Source organism: Phoenix dactylifera, chromosome 15, assembly GCF_009389715.1.
Source record: "Phoenix dactylifera cultivar Barhee BC4 chromosome 15, palm_55x_up_171113_PBpolish2nd_filt_p, whole genome shotgun sequence".
Taxonomy (NCBI): domain Eukaryota; kingdom Viridiplantae; phylum Streptophyta; class Magnoliopsida; order Arecales; family Arecaceae; genus Phoenix; species Phoenix dactylifera.
The window spans coordinates 6,899,874-6,918,813 of record NC_052406.1 but is presented as its reverse complement, the minus strand read 5'-3'; the positions used below and the strand labels follow the sequence as shown (position 1 = coordinate 6,918,813).

Here is an 18,940-nt window from a genome sequence, read left to right as displayed (position 1 = left end):
AATTATGTTAAAATTTATCCCATATTTTCTCAAAAAAAAAAACTCATCCTACATCTAAATTTTTAATAGTAGTCATTTGTTTGTTCGCACAACTAGTAAAAGACTGTGAAGAACCTGATGCAAAATGATCGATATTAAGTGAATGGATTTACTTCAATGGTCTCATCTTTTTGCAAAGGGTTGGTTGGTCCATCTCCAAAAATTTAAACTTAGATAATTTAAAATATTCTCGCTCGCTGTCTCTCCAAAAAAAAAAAGAAAGAAAGGTCATGCGTATTTCAGATTTCCGAAAATGGACCGTGCAACGGAACTTGCAGCTCATGTGAAAGCTGAGGAAGGTTGAGCAGCCTTGGCCCGTACACGATTATCAAAGTAGAGGGAGTACGAAAAGGCCCAAAAGTCCTCCACTTCTCATTACAGCCCTCTGATTCCTGTACCTCCGCCACAAATTCCGTACCCCGTTGGAGCTATTTTACCGTCCTGTATACCAGAAGCCGGTTCTTTTTTTTGTTTGTTTTTTTTAAGGGGACGATTTGTACCAACCTGGTACGAATGCATCCAAAACTTTAAAATATAATGAGTTACAGACAACTCTTTCTCACGGTCCAAAAAAAAAAAATATAATAATTAGCCAAAAAAAATAGAAAAAAGCAACCCAGTCGAGCTTCATCAATCTTTCTTTAGATACATGCTTAATCCAGAAGATAATATCACTGTTAATCATATCTTAAATATTTTGGTGCAAAATTGGCAGCCACCAATATTATCAGTATTTCTTTAAATCCAATTAATTACTATTGCTGAGTTACCTTTGGATAAAGTAATGTTGGTCAGCAGCGCCTGTTGAGTATGATACAAACTAATTCAAACTGCCTTCAGCTCCGTCCTAAAAATCGAAATATCAAAGACCGATGACCCTAAGACGGCCACCATTCTAAAATTTGGATTTCTGATCATGAAATCTGCACCACCGCTACTGTCACTGTACAAATCACATCCATTGAGGTTTGGGCTCGAAAAAACTCGAAGCAGGGCTTCCGATTGATGCAGACTGTTGTACACCAGAAGCCTAAAGGTCCACCAAATGAACGGCCTGATTTAGAAAACCCATGCGAAAATAAAAACCACTGAATTGTCATCCCGCCGCTTCCCTGCGGCGAGAGCCCTTTCAGGTGGCGGATGAGGGCCCACCACCCGAAAGAGCCGTTGGAGCTGGATGCCGGCCGAAATTTTTAGGGGCGTTTTCGTCCTAAAATCATTCCAGGTTTTGGGGTGGCGCCATCGTCCCGCATCCGCCAGCGATCGCCGGACGATGTCCTCGCACTCATATTGGTGCGTGGTGGTGCCCCTTCGGTCGCAGGTTGTAGCGATGGAACCGAAGATTCCAATACGGAGAGGAAACTACAAGAAAGAAAAAGAAAGAAATTTGGAAAGAGAGAGAAGGCGGTGTTTCTTCTTTTATGCTTCTCATTATGGCTCCCTCTGTGTTTCTGTTTATGGCTCTCTTTATTTCCGCTTGTCCTTTTTTTTTTGTTTTGTCTCCTTTTTCCTCTCTTCCTTCTCGGCTTGCTTTCGCTTTATCTTCTGCCGAGCTTCGCCGGTTTTAGCCAGAAAAGGGAGGGGGTGAACTGCTTTGCGGTGGCGCGTCTCGGTCTCTTTGGTGTTCGTGAAGCCCGAAGAGATGGGGGAAAGAGGTAGAAGGAATCGGGGCGGGGGGTTTTGAGGAGGGTCGCCGGGCTTTTGGGCATTGGAGGGGTTTCGGGATGTGTGGATTTTGGGGAAGGAGATCGGCTGTTCGAGGCTGGGCTATGGGTTTTGGGGCATGGGGTTTCTGAAAGTTTTTTCCGTTCTCCAATTTCTTGGAGAGTTGAAGAGATTTTTTGGCTGGAAAAAGGTCTCCTTTTTCTTTGGGAATTAGGATACAAAATCCCTAAGTGGGTTTTTGATTTTTGACCGACGAAAACAAAGATGTTTGGTATAGGATTAAGTTAGGAAAAGAACTGAGGCATATCGAACATTGAAGTGTAGAGATTGGAGGTCCTTTTATGATTAGGTTTATGGTCTCTTGAAGAGCAGAAGGGGTTTTCTGGTGTGAAGAAGAAAGGCCTGTCATTCGGCATTGGGTCTGACTGTGGAGAAATTTTTCTTAAATTCTTGGATTCGAGTTTTCTGAGGTGGACATTTGAAGTGGGAAAGTAGAGTGCGTGTGGGTGGAGGAGAGGTCTTTCTGTTCGGCAAAATTGAAAGATCTTGGTGATTTATTATTATGAAGGTTTCGGGAGGTGATCTTTGAACTCCGTGAAGAAGATTGCAGAGCGAATTGTCTGACAGAATTTGAAGTGCTGGAGATGGTGGCATTGTGAGTTTACAGAGAAAAATGGATTCTTGAGAAGCTGAGGCGGCTCCAGTGTGAGTGTGATGGGTTGTTCGGGCTCGAAACCAGACCGGAACAAGGCGCTGACTCTCTGCAAAGAGCGCATGCAGTACATTAAACAAGCGATCGACTCGAGGTATGCTCTATCAGCAGCTCAACTTTCCTATGTCCGATCCCTCCACAATATGGGGGCTGCTTTAAGGCAGTTCGTCGAGGCTGAGATTTTGATCAAACCATCACTCGCGTCTTCGGAACCAGACAAATCTCCCTCCATTTCCTCTCATGCTTCACCATCTCCTTCCCACATAGCGGAGCATGTTGCTTCACCATCACATAGCTCGAGTCCTTTCTCTCCTCGTGTATCCAGTATTAGTTACATGAAGGCAGCAGCGGGTAGTTCTATGAAGGTCACAGTTAAGTCATCCTGCCACTTTGTTGATGAGGAGTCGCTTACTTTTCCCTTCCCTCCACCACCACCCCCTGAAATTGGTTCCTCATGGGACTTCTTTGATCCCGTTGATTCATTAAACAAGGTTGGGGTCCAGAATGGCGAACATGATATAACCCTGGACATTAGCAGATTGATGGGCTTGAGACAGTCGAAGGAAGAAGATATGGCTCCTTCAATTGAAGAGGAAGCGAAGTTCTCTCGAGCAGATGAAGAAATGAAATGGAACGGGGATAATTCAGAGAGAAATTCTGCAATTTATCTGAACTCCACATCGCGCAAATTTGATGGTGGTGGAAGGGTGATGGATCATCCACATTTGGTGAATGGCACTGGCTTAGAGGAATCTGCTGATCTGGCACAAAAACAAATTTGCAATGGTAGAGGGCTAAAGTCTGATTGTAGCTATGTTAATGGATCAGCTGAGGCTTTGTCTGGAATTGCTTCATCTGAGCTACACAGTTCAAAGAGAGAGAAGGCTAACCTGCAGGAAGAACCATCCAGAGAAAGGAAGGATGCTTCAGAGTTCATCACTCGTAGGGCTAAAGATTTCCTCTCAAGCATAAAGGACATTGAACTCTATTTTACCAGGGCTGCAGAGTCTGGCCATGAGATTTCAAGAATGCTGGAGACAAATAAGATTCGGCTCAGCATCTGCTCTGAGACAATAGGTGGCACATGTGACTTGTGAAGAATTTGTAATTCATTTCATAGAGCTTTGTTTACTCTATATTCAAATATTCCATGCAAGCTCCTTAATTGAACTCTTGGTTCTACAGGAAAATCTTCAGCTTCTCTATTTCTCTCAGCCTTCCTGATCTGTTGTAGGGCAGGGAATGTCTCAGAGCATGGTAGGTTGTTTCAGGATATTCTGGAGTTCTCAATATTTTTATTTATTGAAATGAGCATTTTCACAAGAATTTGTTTCAATTCAAAAGAACTTTTTGTTTCAAATTGTGGTGATATCTGCTTGGCATATCTAACTTCCCTAATTCTGTGTAGAATCTGCCCAGCTTGCAACAAAGGTCATTACTTGGAGCCGCACAGTCTCGTCACGATCATCATCATCTAGAAATCCTCTTGTATCGGCACCAAAAGATGACACTGCTGAAAGTGGTAGTGATTTTATTGAAGAGTTTTGCATGATATCTGGAAGCCATTCATCCACATTGGATAGACTATTTGCCTGGGAGAGAAAACTTTACAACGAAGTGAAGGTACAGTAATTTGCATCACTCCATATATGGCATTTTTCACTGCATTGGGTAAAATTTATCAGTTTATGATAGCTCTTGATCAATCATGCCTGTGTGTTATTTATAAACACAAGGAATCTGCTCTTTGTTGCATTGATGAAACCCTTATAGAGGTTGGCATAAAGTAAGAAAGACTTAATAGGCTTATCACTGTTTGGTATGATATAACTTTTAAAGGTTGGTGGGATGAATAGTTTGATCATCCAAGTTAATATTTATTTAGGCAAACGAAACTGGATGATAGACTGTTTGATTGAATCGGAATGGAAGCATCCTAATAAACTGGAATATCCTTGATCAGCCTACTTTCTTTCTTTTTCTTCTTCTTCTTCTTCCTCTTTTTTGCTTTTGTGGTGCATGATAGACTGGACCTTTTGGTTTACCTTAGAGTGTTTGCTTCCAATTCTTAGACATGTTTATGGGGATTAGTACTTGGTCATGGGTTTGCAAGAAGAAATTCCTAAACATAAATAAGACAAGTACTTATATTCGACCCTTCAAGTCCATGAAAGAGTTGTTGGTTTAGATTATATAGATATTGCACCACCTTGATTCCGACAATAGTTGGGATGGTTCAGTTGAGCAAGAATGACTAGGTAATAGGTGCGGTTGCCAAAAAAATTGTGTTGGGCTGCAAGTGGATTGGATTGACCTGCTTCAGATCTGGAACCAATCCAAAAGTAATCTGTTCGAATCCAAACCAAATTTATTTGGATGAGATTGGAGTCAAAAATATGACAAGTTTCAGATATGGATTGGATTTGGATCTCTAGGTTCCTAATACGAACCCAAACCAGCCCGAACCAATCCAAAACCAATACACCATATATTCCATAACACTCCTTGGATATAAGAAACTATTTTTTTAGTAAAATAAATTATATACTTAGCCATTAATTGTCTTCTTCACTAAAATAAAATGTAACTATCAATCAAATCTTATGTAGAATAGGTTATCGATAATGGAGATTCTAATTTTTGGATGAATCTTTCCTAGCAGTAACTTAATGCAGTAGAAGATTTTTCTGATTCAGTGGAGAGATACTTTATAGGTGGACTCCATTATGGAGTTATACTATTTCTGAAACTGCTTTAGGACACTGCCTATTGTTTATTTTATGATGGTAATTTTCTATGTGACACTTCTATTAATGTATATCCATTTTACATTTTTATATGCTCTTACATGCCTGGAATTTGCACTTGATTAGCTGTCTTGTCTTCCTTATTGCATGTGCATAGCTTGTCATCTTTTTCTCTCTTTTCTAGTGAAGTTCATAGCATGGCCAACATATTTTCATATGGCAACATAATAAGCATTCTGTCATCTTGGAATGCAAGATATCTATTTAACTAATGTAAACTTGGTATCTAGTATTGAGGAAAGACAAGATGTTCTTTAGTATTACTAACATCTCTGTGACTAGATTGGATTTATGGGTTCTAGCTTCTTTGTCATAATGATACAGCTCTTTAGACTAGTAATAAGCATTTAGTTGTCATATCAAGTGATACTCATGAGTCGTGATGAAGTTTTAGGTGGAAACAAAAAATGGAGATTGCTTTATCGACTCATTATCTTTCACTTTACGTACCTCCTCTTTGCCACATGGATACACTACCCTTTCTTCTTTTGATTATTGATGTGATTATAATTATTGTTGCAATCCGTTCCTTTATTTTCTTAGGCTAGTGAATCCATCAGAAAGGTATATGATCAGAAGTGCAACCAGCTAAGGCACCAATTTGCAAGGGATATGAATGCCCAAGTAATCGACAAAACTAGGGCTGCTGTGAAGGATCTCCATTCACGAGTAAGAGTATCCATTCAAGCAGTTGAATCAATATCTAGAAGAATTGAGAAGTTGAGAGATGAAGAATTGCAACCCCAACTTATAGAACTAGTACAAGGGTATGGATCCATTGAACTCCTATCCTTTAATTTTGTGTAGTAATAGCATATCATATGTAGATGTCAATTGATGCCTTATACATTTGTTAATTGTGGATACGATTTTCTTCCCAAGACAGACATTTCATAATTAGGTTTGTGATTTTTTTGTGGAGTGTCATTAAATTTTCTGTTTTTCTGTTCGTGTTAAATTTTCCTGATGCTCTGACTGCATTTGTACAAACTTTGCATATTCGTGCACTGCATTGTAAGCATTAAGAATTCTTGTCCAAAAGCCATATTTCTTCACATGAAGCTTTTTCAGAACTTCCTATGCACAGAGAAGCATGAAAACAATGCATTATCAGTACTCAGTAATCTGATACAGTTTCATTCCCAATATCAGGTTATATCCAAGATGTCAAGGTCAAACCTTCATTATAGATGTTTCGTGGTATAGTCTTAAGGCAAGTCATGCCTTAATACACTAGAGACATAACCTAAGAAAATAGTTCTATTTTGGTTTAGATAAATTTCAAATGTGTTCTTAGATCTTGATTTTGACTATAAGTATCCTGATCAACATATTATGATGCTGTCTGGATCCAGTCCACCGTTGATATGCTTGTGTGAGCAGTTGGGTTGGTTCCATCGAACATATGAAATGCCTAGTTTAGATAAAAATAAATTCTTCACTTTGTTGACAATAACTGAATTTGAAAAGCATTGTTTTTTGAGGGGAGAATTATTTTGACTCCAGCCAGACAGATAGCACTGAGTTCAGGAACTACTTTGTTGAACAATGATTTTGTCGAAGCTTCCAACTTATTTCATGCTGCATGCTTGTAGCCGGGGAGAGAAGAAAAAAGAATGTTATTGTTTTTTATATGTACTTAAATTTGGCGAGAAATGTAATTATATATGGCCTCTGCAGGTTGATCCGGATGTGGAGAGCTATGCTTGAAAACCACCATGCACAATATATCATCATCTCATTAGCCTACCATGTAAAAAGTCCAACCGCAGCACTACAAAATGAGTTCTACAGAGAGGCCTTGATGCACCTTAGACATGAAATTATTTGCTTTCAGTCTAGCTTTGTACATTGGGTTGACGCACATAAATCCTACGTGGAAGCTCTCAACACCTGGATTCAGAAGTGCATCTTGCTGCCTCAAGAGCGTGCCTCTAGGGGAAGGAAGGTAACCTTCTCCCCTCGCCGTGCCCTTGCTCCTCCAATAGTTGTCCTCTTGCGTGATTGGTTGGCAGGAATCCAGACACTCCCTCCAGCGGAGGTCTGTGATTCCATCAAAAGCATGGCCTCAGACCTGCATAGCTTCTTTGAGCAGCCAATAGAAGAAAGACAAGCAGAAAGGAGAGATGAAGAGGTGGAAATTGAGAGAAAATCTGAGCTCAGGGAGAACAAGGGAGAGGAGAAATGTGAGAGGGATTCAAAGTTGTGCAGTTTTCAGACTAGCTTGACAAGATCGTTTGATAGGTTGACAAAGTTTTCAGAGGCCATAGTGAAAATTTATGAAGATGTCAAACGGGAAAATGAGACGGCTCGGAATGCATATGCAGACGGTAGAATCAGGTAATGACATAACTATGTGAACATTATCTTGGTAATTATATTTGATGGAAGGAACCTTGTGTGAGGAGATGATTTGAGATCTATTGTTGGCTGTAAATTCCTTTTTGTCAGCAAGGCTTGATGCTATCAAATGTTTGACATTCCCAGTTAAGCATACATTGCCAGAGTACATTGAAAATGAGTTTGTGGCTGGTTTTTCACTATGCGATCAGTAATAAACATGCTAAAGAAAGCAGGGTGCAACCTGCAACTGCAAATGACAAAAGAAGGAATCCAGGTTTTTCATGAAGACTTGTCTTTCCAGGTGGCTTCTTAGTTCTTTGTAGAGTTAATTTGGTTAGCCTCTTTTTGGGAGAAAAGAAACAATTGACCAATATTTTTCACTGAAAAACAGAGCTATGTAAATGATAAACCACCTTCTGCTCGGGCGGCACTTCTCTCCTCTTGGAGAGATTTCCGTTGTGTGCATCCCGGCATGTTGCTTTCAAAAAACGAAAGTAGGAAAATTGATGTGGAATCAAGAGTAAATTACTGAGACGCATAAGCGTAAATTTCCGTTGTCCAGGCTTTACTGACTAAAACATTGAGGGGGGAAAAACAGTGTTTTCTAGCTTTATTACCAAGAATTAGATGGTGGTTGGTTCTGTCGATAAGCATGGCGTTGGACAGTCCTATCTCTTCCCCCATTGTTCAGGAACCTTACAGCAGGTAGGCGAAAAATGACGTTACAATCTCAAAAAAGCTCTTTTCTTTTAGGCGAAATATAAAACTAGTGGTTTTAGAATATGCATGGAAGCCTACCTGAATATGTTTTCACAAGCATCAGCATTTATTGGTGATCCATTTCGATATGATACATGTTAGAGCATTATCAGCCATAGATTTATTTGGAGAAAGATGCACAACATACCAGGAATCCTTGGTATTCTTACTGGCGCTCAATGCAGAAAACGATCGCAAGAAATTGCCCCGGTTTCGGCATTACCTTCTCATGCTTGCTCGGTAACTTGGTTTAGCTCTCTGCCCTCTTCTTGCTATCACATAGAACTTGCCATGCATGCCTTCAATCACCCTGAAATAGTTCAAGTATAGCCAATGCTTACACATGTTTATTAAAGAGCCCAATGTGCCCACGTCTGAAGTGTACACAGTCTACGATCTCTTGTAGCAAGTTTCACACGCTCTGCTTGCACTTTTGGACGGCAAGGCTCCAGCCTCCTCGGCCCCCTCGCATGTTCTGAAAGAATTGAACAAATTCAATAAATCATCTTAACACCATTCAGCCTCCCCTGCACCAGATGCGAAGTGTTGAAGTTTTAATTAAAAAAAATATTTAAATTTTTTTTTATCTTCTAATCTTCAGTTGTTTTAAATGTTTTAAATTATTCTTTTGTGAGACATCTCTTTCAGAATACTTTTTTAGAAGAGTTGTGACGAATGTTGGCTTCAGAAAATATACAGTGTTTCCGAAACAGTACATATCTTCGAAACCATCGCGTCTCTTAAGTATTCGGATAGAGTTTATAAATAGACTTCTCCGACCTAATCCAATCTCTCTCTTTTTCACTGGTACTCTGTCTCACGAGAGTTTCTTCCATAGGCAAAGACAAATTTCTTCCACTTTTTAACTTGCTGCTTCTTTTATATTTTCTTCTTTTCTAGGTAACCGAAGGAGTCGGTCGAGTCAAGCCTCCCCAATGATCGTGCTCGTTAGAGAAAGATCGGAATGAGCCGGATTATTGTACCTTATAGACAAGATTGCCGCAAACCTGTACGTAGGAGGCGAATCACGTTCTTAGAGCAGTGTATATCACATACCTCGATCCAGATAAACTCTTTTCAATCTTTTCAATTTATTTTAGTAAATTATTTTTTTATAAAATAACGATATAGTAATTTCTAGATAATAGTTTTCTAACCCCAAGGATGAGATAGAGGTCGCCATTTGTCCTCCCACATGCCTCTCAAACTGGCGTTGCATGGGCAAAAGGGTTCCACCAGACAAAAGCAAGAAGGGATGGAGAGAGAGGAAGAAGAGGAAGAGAAGGGAGAAGAGAGAGAGTGGGAGAAGAATGGCAGGGGGAGCGGAGACCGGAAAGCATGCCCAAACCTTCTCTCTCACACGCACACGATATCTCAGAGCTTCTCTCTCAAAAAGAGCAGTCCCTTCGAGCTTTGATATTTTGAAACCTGAAGTGATCGATCACATCACCACCTCTCAAGCCCCTGGCGCAGCTAATACAAGTAAACCTAACAACAAACTGCAGATTATCCCCTGAACGCCCTCAAAGTTCCTTATCTTTTTTCCTGCAAGCTCCCTAGCTGGGTTGGATGAGATTCCCCAATACGGCCTTGATTCTATTATGGCTGTTGGTTTTTTCATCAAAAAATAAATGGATGGCAGTCACTAGCAGAACCATTTTTAAACAAGATAGATTCGCCAAATTTAGACCTCCGTAGAGATGGGAGTTCAGATTCCATCCAAAAGATTGGCAGTCCCAAGCACAACAATTTATATATATATATCCCAAGCTCCCTTGTAGCTAGCTGCTAGCTCCCTTGCAACTCGAGCAGCATCTCCTCCCAATCCAAGTGCCTCTTACGTCATAACTCGGACCTGGACTGCACCCTATGATAGACCGATGCCCAATTACAGTGCCCAAGCGTCATATTTTCGATCAATCTGGAGAGTTTTAACTTAGCCTCTAAAACGAGTTCAGTCGACCAGCAAAATGCACAAACCGATTTCAGAACGAATCTTAAAACAATATACAGCAAAAAAATAGACAATAAACCCTTAAGACAGAAATTGAACAGTGCTAGGCTGTACGTGCTATTGTCAGGCACTTGGGATAAACGTGTGAAGATTCTCATCGCACAAAGTCAAAAAGGTCGGGAAAGCTCTCGCTTTGAAACCCATAAACACCGGCCATCACAATTCAGCTCTCACAAAAGCCAAAAACGTTGCACCCGTTTATCACCTGGAAGCATTCGCACAAGACCACCATTAGCTTTTTACGTCCTATAACATCGGCGAGGCATTTCGCTTTGAAATCATTTCAAACCACAGCAATCAATAAAAGATGCTGCTGATTGGGGACGGCACAATTGATTATTGATTGGGATGGCACAATTGATTGGGGATAGCACATACTTGATGAGTCTATCAGTAGTGTAGAGTTAAAAGCAGGCACAATTGATTGAAAATGACACATATTTAATGAGCCAGCCAGTGGTGCAAAGTTGAAAGCAGCTTGAAAGCATATTATTTATATCAGGACGGTGCTACAACAGGCAATATTGAGTTCATTCTTTTCTCCTTTCTTTTGTTTCTCTCTTACTCTTATGGGTGCACCCATGCATCGCATGAGATACTGTTGTATTAAAAGAAAAAAGTGCTATTAAATAACATCGCACATTGTCCAAAAGACTCGTTTATTTAATACTAAAAAGCATCCAAAATAACAACAGGTAGGCAAAATGACAGCAAACATCCCAGCCCTTCACAAAGCACAAACACGTAGTAGTAGCATTTAAAAAGACAAGTTAAACACCCTCAACAGTTTTGGGTAATGCAGAACATAATAGTAGAAGATAATTAACGTTTAATACTGCCACCGCCGGTCAAGCACCCAATTCTGCATCCAGAAACCAGATACCGTGGACACATAATGACGGCAGGGACCTACCACACCACAACTGCTACCGACTCCAAACCACACCGATGCAGAGGTCTCCTCGGTTCATTTCTTCTTTTGCGCCGCCTTGGTTACCTTGGCTCCAGTGGGATCCTTCTTCTCCACACTCTTGATGACACCCACGGCGACCGTCTGCCTCATGTCTCTCACAGCAAACCTACCCAGAGGAGGGTACGCAGAGAAGGTCTCCACCACCATTGGCTTGGTGGGAATCATCTTAACAAGCCCAGCATCTCCATTCTTCAAGAATTTGGGCTCCTTCTCCAGCTCCTTACCGGAACGACGATCGATCTTGGTCAAAAGCTCCGCAAACTTAACAGCAATGTGAGAAGTGTGACAGTCTAAAACTGGGGCATAACCATTGCCAATCTGGCCTGGGTGGTTCATGATGATGACCTGAGCGGTGAAGTTGGCGGCCTCCTTAGCTGGGTCATCCTTAGAGTTTGAAGCAACATAACCACGCTTCAGATCCTTGACAGCAACGTTCTTGACGTTGAAGCCAACATTGTCTCCTGGAAGCGCCTCCTGGAGAGCCTCATGGTGCATCTCCACAGACTTGACTTCAGTTGTCAGTCCTGACGGTCCAAAAGTCACAACCATACCAGGCTTGAGGATTCCAGTCTCTACACGACCAACAGGAACAGTGCCAATGCCTCCAATCTTGTAGACATCCTGCAGAGGAAGTCGGAGGGGCTTGTCTGATGGACGCTTGGGCTCCTGGATCAAGTCCAGTGCTTCCAGGAGGGTGGGGCCCTTGTACCAGTCAAGGTTGGTGGATCTTTCGATCATGTTATCTCCTTCAAAACCAGAGATTGGGACAAATGGAATCTTGTCAGGATTGTAACCAACCTTCTTCAGATAGGATGAGACCTCCTTCACAATCTCATCATACCTTGCTTTTGAGTATTTGGGTGTCGTGGCATCCATCTATCAACACGATAAGCCACACAAATTAGTTAATGATGACTAACACACAAAAAAAAAAAAGAAGCATGCATCGGTAGATGAGATTACACAGTGCATGGTTACCTTGTTACAGCAACAGATCATCTGCCTGACTCCAAGAGTGAAGGCAAGAAGAGCATGCTCACGAGTCTGGCCATCCTTCGAAATTCCTGCTTCAAAACCACCAGTGGTGGAATCAATAATGAGGACAGCACAGTCAGCCTGAGAGGTTCCTGTTATCATGTTCTTGATGAAATCACGGTGGCCAGGAGCATCAATGACAGTGCAGTAGTATTTTGTGGTTTCAAACTTCCAGAGAGCGATATCAATGGTGATACCACGCTCACGCTCAGCTTTCAACTTGTCAAGCACCCAGGCATACTTGAATGACCTTTTGTTCATCTCAGCAGCTTCTTTCTCAAACCTCTCGATCACACGCTTGTCGATACCACCAAGCTTGTAGATAAGATGCCCAGTTGTAGTTGATTTCCCAGAATCGACATGGCCAATGACCACAATGTTAAGGTGAAACTTCTCCTTTCCCATTGGTATTTGCTGGTTAATCTACAATCTGCAAGAAAAAGAAATTTTGGTGAGTCTAAAGATCAACTTCAGACATCAAAAAAATATTCCAAGAATACAAACAACTCATTAATATTTATAGAAAGCAATTAGAAGCCTGAATCACAATATCCAGCTTAGTCACTATCAACAAATACATTAATCTCAACAACAACATACAAGTACAATACCATGAGAGCGAAATGAGGCCGTGATACATCAGTAATATAATTATCATCTAGAACACAAAGTTCATCTTTTGGACAATCAATAGAATATATCCCAAGGACACGGATTTCCCACAATATATGATTAGTTTTGAACTTTTTGTCATATTTCTATTTTACTTCTCAAAAATTATTTTCGGAAAAAAGTTACAAAGTAAAGTATAGGTGTTTCACAATGCTTGAAATCCTTTCTGTCAACAAGCATAGATATAATCGGTTTCCAACTAGGATTACTTTCTTAAAGATCACAACCAATTAGATATAGAAGTTCTAAAATCTTAACACCTTTAGCTTCAGTCTTGTATCATGCTTTGCATTATGTCGTGGAAAACAATATGCTAACAAAAAATATATATTTTCTTTTTTCCCTATGTAATCCATCATGGTATGTCAAATCAACTGTAATAACTCCCAGAATGCCAAAATTATGGTTCCAAAGAGTAAAATTGCTTGGATAATTATACTATAAAAAATTACCATAAAAAATACTATTGATGCATAATTATCTATGAAGGTTTCAAAAACAGAGAAAGGAATTGCTTGGAACAACCATCAAGAGAACAAAAATTGGTAGCATTGCATAACCATGAATTCTTTTTTCCTTTCTGTAATTTAAATTACATAGAACCAACACTAAATGTAGCTGGCAGGGGTATCAATGCTTAAATGCTAGTGGAAAGTAAGATGTAACAACTAGTAGCAACAATCAAAGGAAACTCTAAACAACACCAGCAGCAATGCCTGTTACAGATATCGGAAAATAATACAAATATGATTTCCAATTAGCATTCTGTTATTTACACAAGGATAAATATGGCAAATATGACATCAACAGTTCTTAGGGAACCTTAAGAACTTGTTAAATAACAGGCTTCTCAGAAATCATGGTCCCAACTGGGAAATCAGACAGCTAAGGGACTGACATGATCTGATATTAAATATAGATCATCCGCTACACAAATCAGTTCAGACAAATAAATATAGTTGCAAAAAAAGGGCTAACAGGTAGCATCCAAATCACGTACATGCTACTGTTTGGTAGCTAGGGAAATGGACACGATTAAAAATCGCCTTTTCAAGCTCAAATTCCTACTTCTCAATCACTTGGCGGAGCAAAAGAACATGGGTTGCATGCCTAATTAACGCGCCTCCTACTATTACCTTTAAATTAATCATTATGTCCTTATCAGTATAAAGGTAAGATAAAAAATGCCACACAATTAAAGAAGCAAAATAAAAACAAACGAAAAAAAAAATCCAACAACAGATCCATACCATGGTATGGATCTTTTCATTATCTACTGGAAATTTTCAATAAAAAAAGGTCGTACGAAAAAATTTCTAGGATTGATCGTAGAGATCGCAAAACAAGAAGTTTCTCTACAAAAATATAGCATATGTGAACCAAAAACCACGTGTCAAAAACCCGAAAATCTCCAAGAAGACTTCATAGGTTCATCATATAGATCAGTTAGATAACATTAGAGAATCGAAGCACAAAACCATCGGAAAAACAAGCAAATCATGGATCAAAGAAGGCCCCAACTAAAGGAAAAGAACAAGAGATCGAGGTGAAGAGGTCTCACCCAAGAGGATTCGAGTGTAGGAAGGGATCAAGAGATATGGGATCGGCCGCCGATTCCACTCCCCTGAGAGCTGGGTCGCGATGGGAAGGCGAAAAAACCCTAGCGCGATTAGGCCAGTATTTATAGATGACGCGATTACGGAATTGCCCTTAGGGTTTCGCCAGGTCGGCGTGAGCAATTCGGTCTTTTCTGCGGGAACGCCACCAAAGGCGGCGATTTTGGCCGTGCGGGCGACGGTATAGTGGGGTTTATGGAAGTGATTGCAAGTGAATCACAACCGTTAGACGGGTCATAATGATGGTAGCTTGGTTCTTGTGCACATGTGACACACAACACAAGGAAGATCAGTGGCTATGATTTCAATTATCAAATTAGACTTTACTGCATATACATTTTTTTTAAAAAAAAATCTTTTCTTCCTACTCAACCTATATAATTTTGTGTCAAAGTTGGCAAATTGTATAGTTGATAAAATTATTAAAGATTGATATTGATATGGTCTAAAACGTCATTCCAATATTGATAAAATTATTAAGTTGGCAAATTTAAATTTAAGGCATATTTAAAACAATCCGTTATGACTTCTTCATTAAAGTGATCCACATATGGAAGAATAATTATAGGCCATATATTTCTGCCTTCAAGATGGAACCACACTACTTCCTCTATGTAAATAAGATAAAGGATCCTAAAAGGAAATGCTTTCGAACTCTAACAACCCAAAGCTTTCATAGAGATACCAAGGCTGACCCTGAGCTAAAAAGCCAACTAAAACAGACTCAAGGCGAGCTATCCATGCCGACAAGAACTAAGCTAACCAAAGCATATCCGATAAACTAATCTAACAGCTTCTCTTCTATAAAAAGGAGCCTAAGATATCAAGTATACTAATAAGAACACTATATTCTTTTCTCTTAATTTTTCTCTTTCCGACTAAAATTTCAAAGCACTTTCTGATTTCAATATCGAAAGGCCGGTTCATCTGGTCTGGGGTATACATGCCCGACTGGAACCAAGCTGATGTGCAGATTCACCAATGCTCACTGAGCGTCCACCTTCGATGGACAGAATTTTGGCATCAATGGATATCAAGGACTTATATTTAAGTCACACTCTGTCCGATTTTCGACTTGGTCTCCTCTCATCCAAGTCCTTTAAAAAAAAAATTAAAAATATTATTTATATTCAAGGATGCTTTCTTTTTAAGAAGGCATCTTAGCCCCAAAGAATGCTCAAGAATCACCTCACATTGTCATATGGTATACGGTGGATCCTTTCCTAACACACTATGAAGTACATGTATCATCGATCAAGGATGGCTGTCTGATTTGGAGTTTTCTTTGAGAGTCAATATCTGTTTTCGAATTTCAACTATGTACTTGTAGACCAATTGCTCGTCTTGCCTTCGTGGCCGTAGAATCTCTCTTAGTAACTTCGTCAAGAGGTCAAGGATTGGCAGCTTCTTCCTTTTCAAAGTTACATAGTTCTAGAAATGAAACGTGGACCCGTCTATAAACGGCCATTACAATAGTTTGTTGTATTTACATACATTAGATTGTCCAAAAACCATCAATATTCAGCTGTTACACTCATCATGTTGGCCATCATATGACCAAGACAACAACCTTCATTCAAATTTTTAGTATATCCAGAACAAAGTTTCGTTTATAAAGTCCTAATGTAAATAATGTATAATATGTATTAATTCGAACAAAAAAAAAAGATTTTATCTATACCAATGGCTTTGTCCTTTTTTTTTTTGAGATAAAATGGGGAAGATCCATCCTCACATCAATCACTTATAAGGTCTCAATACTTGAGAATGCACTATCCAAGATTTTCTCAAATTATCGATATGGATGATTTATTTAGTCAAATTGCACTGCGTCAACAATTTTTTCTTATAAAACTTGGGTGGCTTCCCCGTTACATTTCCTTTGAAACAAAACAACAAAATAAAAACTTTTTTTCTATTATAATGGCTAAATGCTAATGAATAATTAATGAGTATCAATAAATATCTTATTATAACAATCAATAATGTTAAGCTTCAAATAGTGATGGCAAACAATGGCATAATAGAAACTTGGGTGGTGTCCCCATTGCAATTCATTTGAAACAAAACAACAAAAAAACTTTTTTTATTATAATGGCTAATGACTAATTAATGAATATCAATAAATAACTTTATTATAACAAACAATAATGTTAACCTTGAAATGGTGATGACAAACAATGGCATAATAAAAACTTGGGTGGTGTCCCCATTACATGTCCTTTGAAACAAAACAACAAAAAAAACTTTTTTCTATTATAATGGCTAATGAATAATTAATGAGTATCAATAAATATCTTTATTATAACAATCAATAAGGTTAAACTTGAAATAGTGATGACAAACAATGGCATAATAAAAACCTAGCAAAGACCAAAAATCACAAGAGGACTACAAGTTTTGGGAGCAATTTGGGTGGTTTTTTTGGATGACTCTAATATGTTAATATGATTTTTTACTTTACTATTAGCCCATGCATTGAGCTTGGTTGGCAATATTGATGGTTGTGATTGTATATCCGTAAAGACTGCACCCATCGCACTCTACTTGAGTATCATCCTTCTACCATGTTTTATTTTGAGTCCACGGATTTTAACAAGAAGCCAAATCATCCAATTTCTATAGGAATCCAACAAGATCCTAGTTTATGATCTCATGGTAAGTGCTTGCCTTGTTTTGCTTGAGATCGACATAAACAAAGCAATCCCTCCATGTGAGATCTCAATTTATGATCATAATTTATGATTGGAAGGATGACTGCTTGGGAGTGCCAAAATAAAGCTTCTTGTTGGAGGGAGAAAAAGTCTAGTAGTCAAGATGACAAGGGTTGATATGTTGATCAATTAATCTTAGTTGTTATAAAAGAATCCTTTTATTGCCTCCTTTAATATCCTATCAGAGCTTCGTTATATGTTTAGGTGTTTTTACGAACCTTTATTTTGAAGTTGCATGACAACCCAAGTTGCATTGCAGCTTGAGTTGCATAGTTATGTTACAGGATTCTCATCTCCTTTTGTTTGGAAGAGATGTAGGAGATAAGGAGGAAAAGAGAGGGAGCAATCAAGGGGGAGAAAGAGATAAAGAAAAGGAGGGGAAAGAAAAATAATGGCAGCGGATATCTACAGATGGAGATGGAGGAGGTGGCTGCCGCCACCAGAGGAGGAGAATGGGAAGGAGGAGGAGGAGGAGTAGGGTGGGGGAAGAGTGGAAGAGGAGGTCAGAGGAGAGAAGAGGGGGAGCAATTGAGGAGATGGGGAGTTAGAGGAAGAGGAATAGGATGAGGGGTTGGAGGGAGCGCACAGTTAGGACAACGGAGAGACTTCTCCAGAATTAATCTAATACAATCCGGTCCGGTCTCTTTCTCATTGGTACTCTGTTTTTTAAGAGTTTTTTTGCAGACAAAAACTTTTTCCACCCTCCAACTTTTTGCTTTCTATTTTTTTTTTATTTTCTAAACATCTGAAAGATTCGATCGGGTCAAACCTCTCCAGTAATCGTGCTCATTAGAGGAGAATCAAACTGAGCTGGATTATTGTACTTTGAAGACGAGATCGCTGCAGAACGTAGAGGATGAATCATGTTCTTAAGGCAGTGTACATCGCACGCCTCAATCCAGGCAAAATATTTTCAATCTTCTGAATTTATTTTTACAGATTATTCTTTTATCATAGTATTCTATTATTCTATAATAACAATATTAGCAATTTTTAGGCAATATATTTTTTTCCAACAATTTTGGCTGCACAATTATGTTGCAATGCTTTGGACTTGAGTTGCAGTTGGGCTGCTACTTGACCTACAACCTGCAATTGACTTGCAAACCTCTAAACTGCCGTTGCCTGCAACTCAACTTGCAGGCGGTATGGAAAGAAGATTTGATCATGTCTGGACCTGAAAGAGAAGATTTGATGTAATTTTGTGCTAGCAGCATCGGCCTTGACAATAGTTGAATTCAGTTCAAAAATTTTCAGGGAAACCATGGAAAGATCATCTATATAGCAAATCGTTTAGCACCTCCAATTCCTAAGATCTTTGAACGGGGAAAAATTCTAGATTATGCAATAATGCAATCATGACAAGGATTACGAAACTTGCATAATGTTATTCGTAGTATGGTAAAGGATTTGGCATGTCCTACACTCTACATAGTTAATTATGTCCTTAATTTTGTTCCTTGAGAGAGTATAAGATTTGTTATTTAATTCAGCCGATTAACTTAATGACAAGCATTATGCATTAGGCATCAGCTGATTAGTTAATGAAAAAGCATCGTTTACATCCCAATTAACAAAAAAAGGCATGACC

The 18,940-nt window shown here is 39.3% G+C and overlaps 2 protein-coding genes across 2 annotated transcripts; one reads left to right on the top strand and one right to left on the bottom strand.

Annotated features, from left to right (window-relative positions):
* Positions 1 to 1,486: 1,486 nt before the first annotated feature.
* LOC103707890 (protein ALTERED PHOSPHATE STARVATION RESPONSE 1-like) lies at positions 1,487 to 7,736 on the top strand. The gene is made up of 5 exons (XM_039134260.1): positions 1,487 to 3,493; positions 3,602 to 3,673; positions 3,825 to 4,039; positions 5,767 to 5,990; positions 6,904 to 7,736. Exons 1-5 carry the CDS (start codon positions 2,419 to 2,421, stop codon positions 7,565 to 7,567), a joined length of 2,250 nt encoding a protein of 749 aa, XP_038990188.1. The 5' UTR covers positions 1,487 to 2,418; the 3' UTR covers positions 7,568 to 7,736.
* Positions 7,737 to 10,981: 3,245 nt separating this feature from the next.
* LOC103707891 (elongation factor 1-alpha-like) lies at positions 10,982 to 14,739 on the bottom strand. The gene is made up of 3 exons (XM_008792592.3): positions 14,581 to 14,739; positions 12,291 to 12,777; positions 10,982 to 12,188 (listed from the first exon to the last, which is right to left on the bottom strand). Exons 2-3 carry the CDS (start codon positions 12,750 to 12,752, stop codon positions 11,307 to 11,309), a joined length of 1,344 nt encoding a protein of 447 aa, XP_008790814.1. The 5' UTR covers positions 12,753 to 12,777; positions 14,581 to 14,739; the 3' UTR covers positions 10,982 to 11,306.
* Between the last annotated feature and the right edge of the window lie 4,201 nt (positions 14,740 to 18,940).

Coding starts and splice junctions, on each gene's coding strand:
- LOC103707891 (XM_008792592.3), bottom strand. CDS start 12,752: ATGGGAAAGGAGAAGTTTCACCTTAACATTGTGGTCATTGGCCATGTC. Junction 12,189..12,290: donor TGATCTGTTGCTGTAACAAG/GTAACCATGCAC, acceptor TCGTGTTGATAG/ATGGATGCCACGACACCCAA.
- LOC103707890 (XM_039134260.1), top strand. CDS start 2,419: ATGGGTTGTTCGGGCTCGAAACCAGACCGGAACAAGGCGCTGACTCTC. Junction 3,674..3,824: donor AGGGAATGTCTCAGAGCATG/GTAGGTTGTTTC, acceptor AATTCTGTGTAG/AATCTGCCCAGCTTGCAACA. Junction 5,991..6,903: donor CTTATAGAACTAGTACAAGG/GTATGGATCCAT, acceptor TGGCCTCTGCAG/GTTGATCCGGATGTGGAGAG.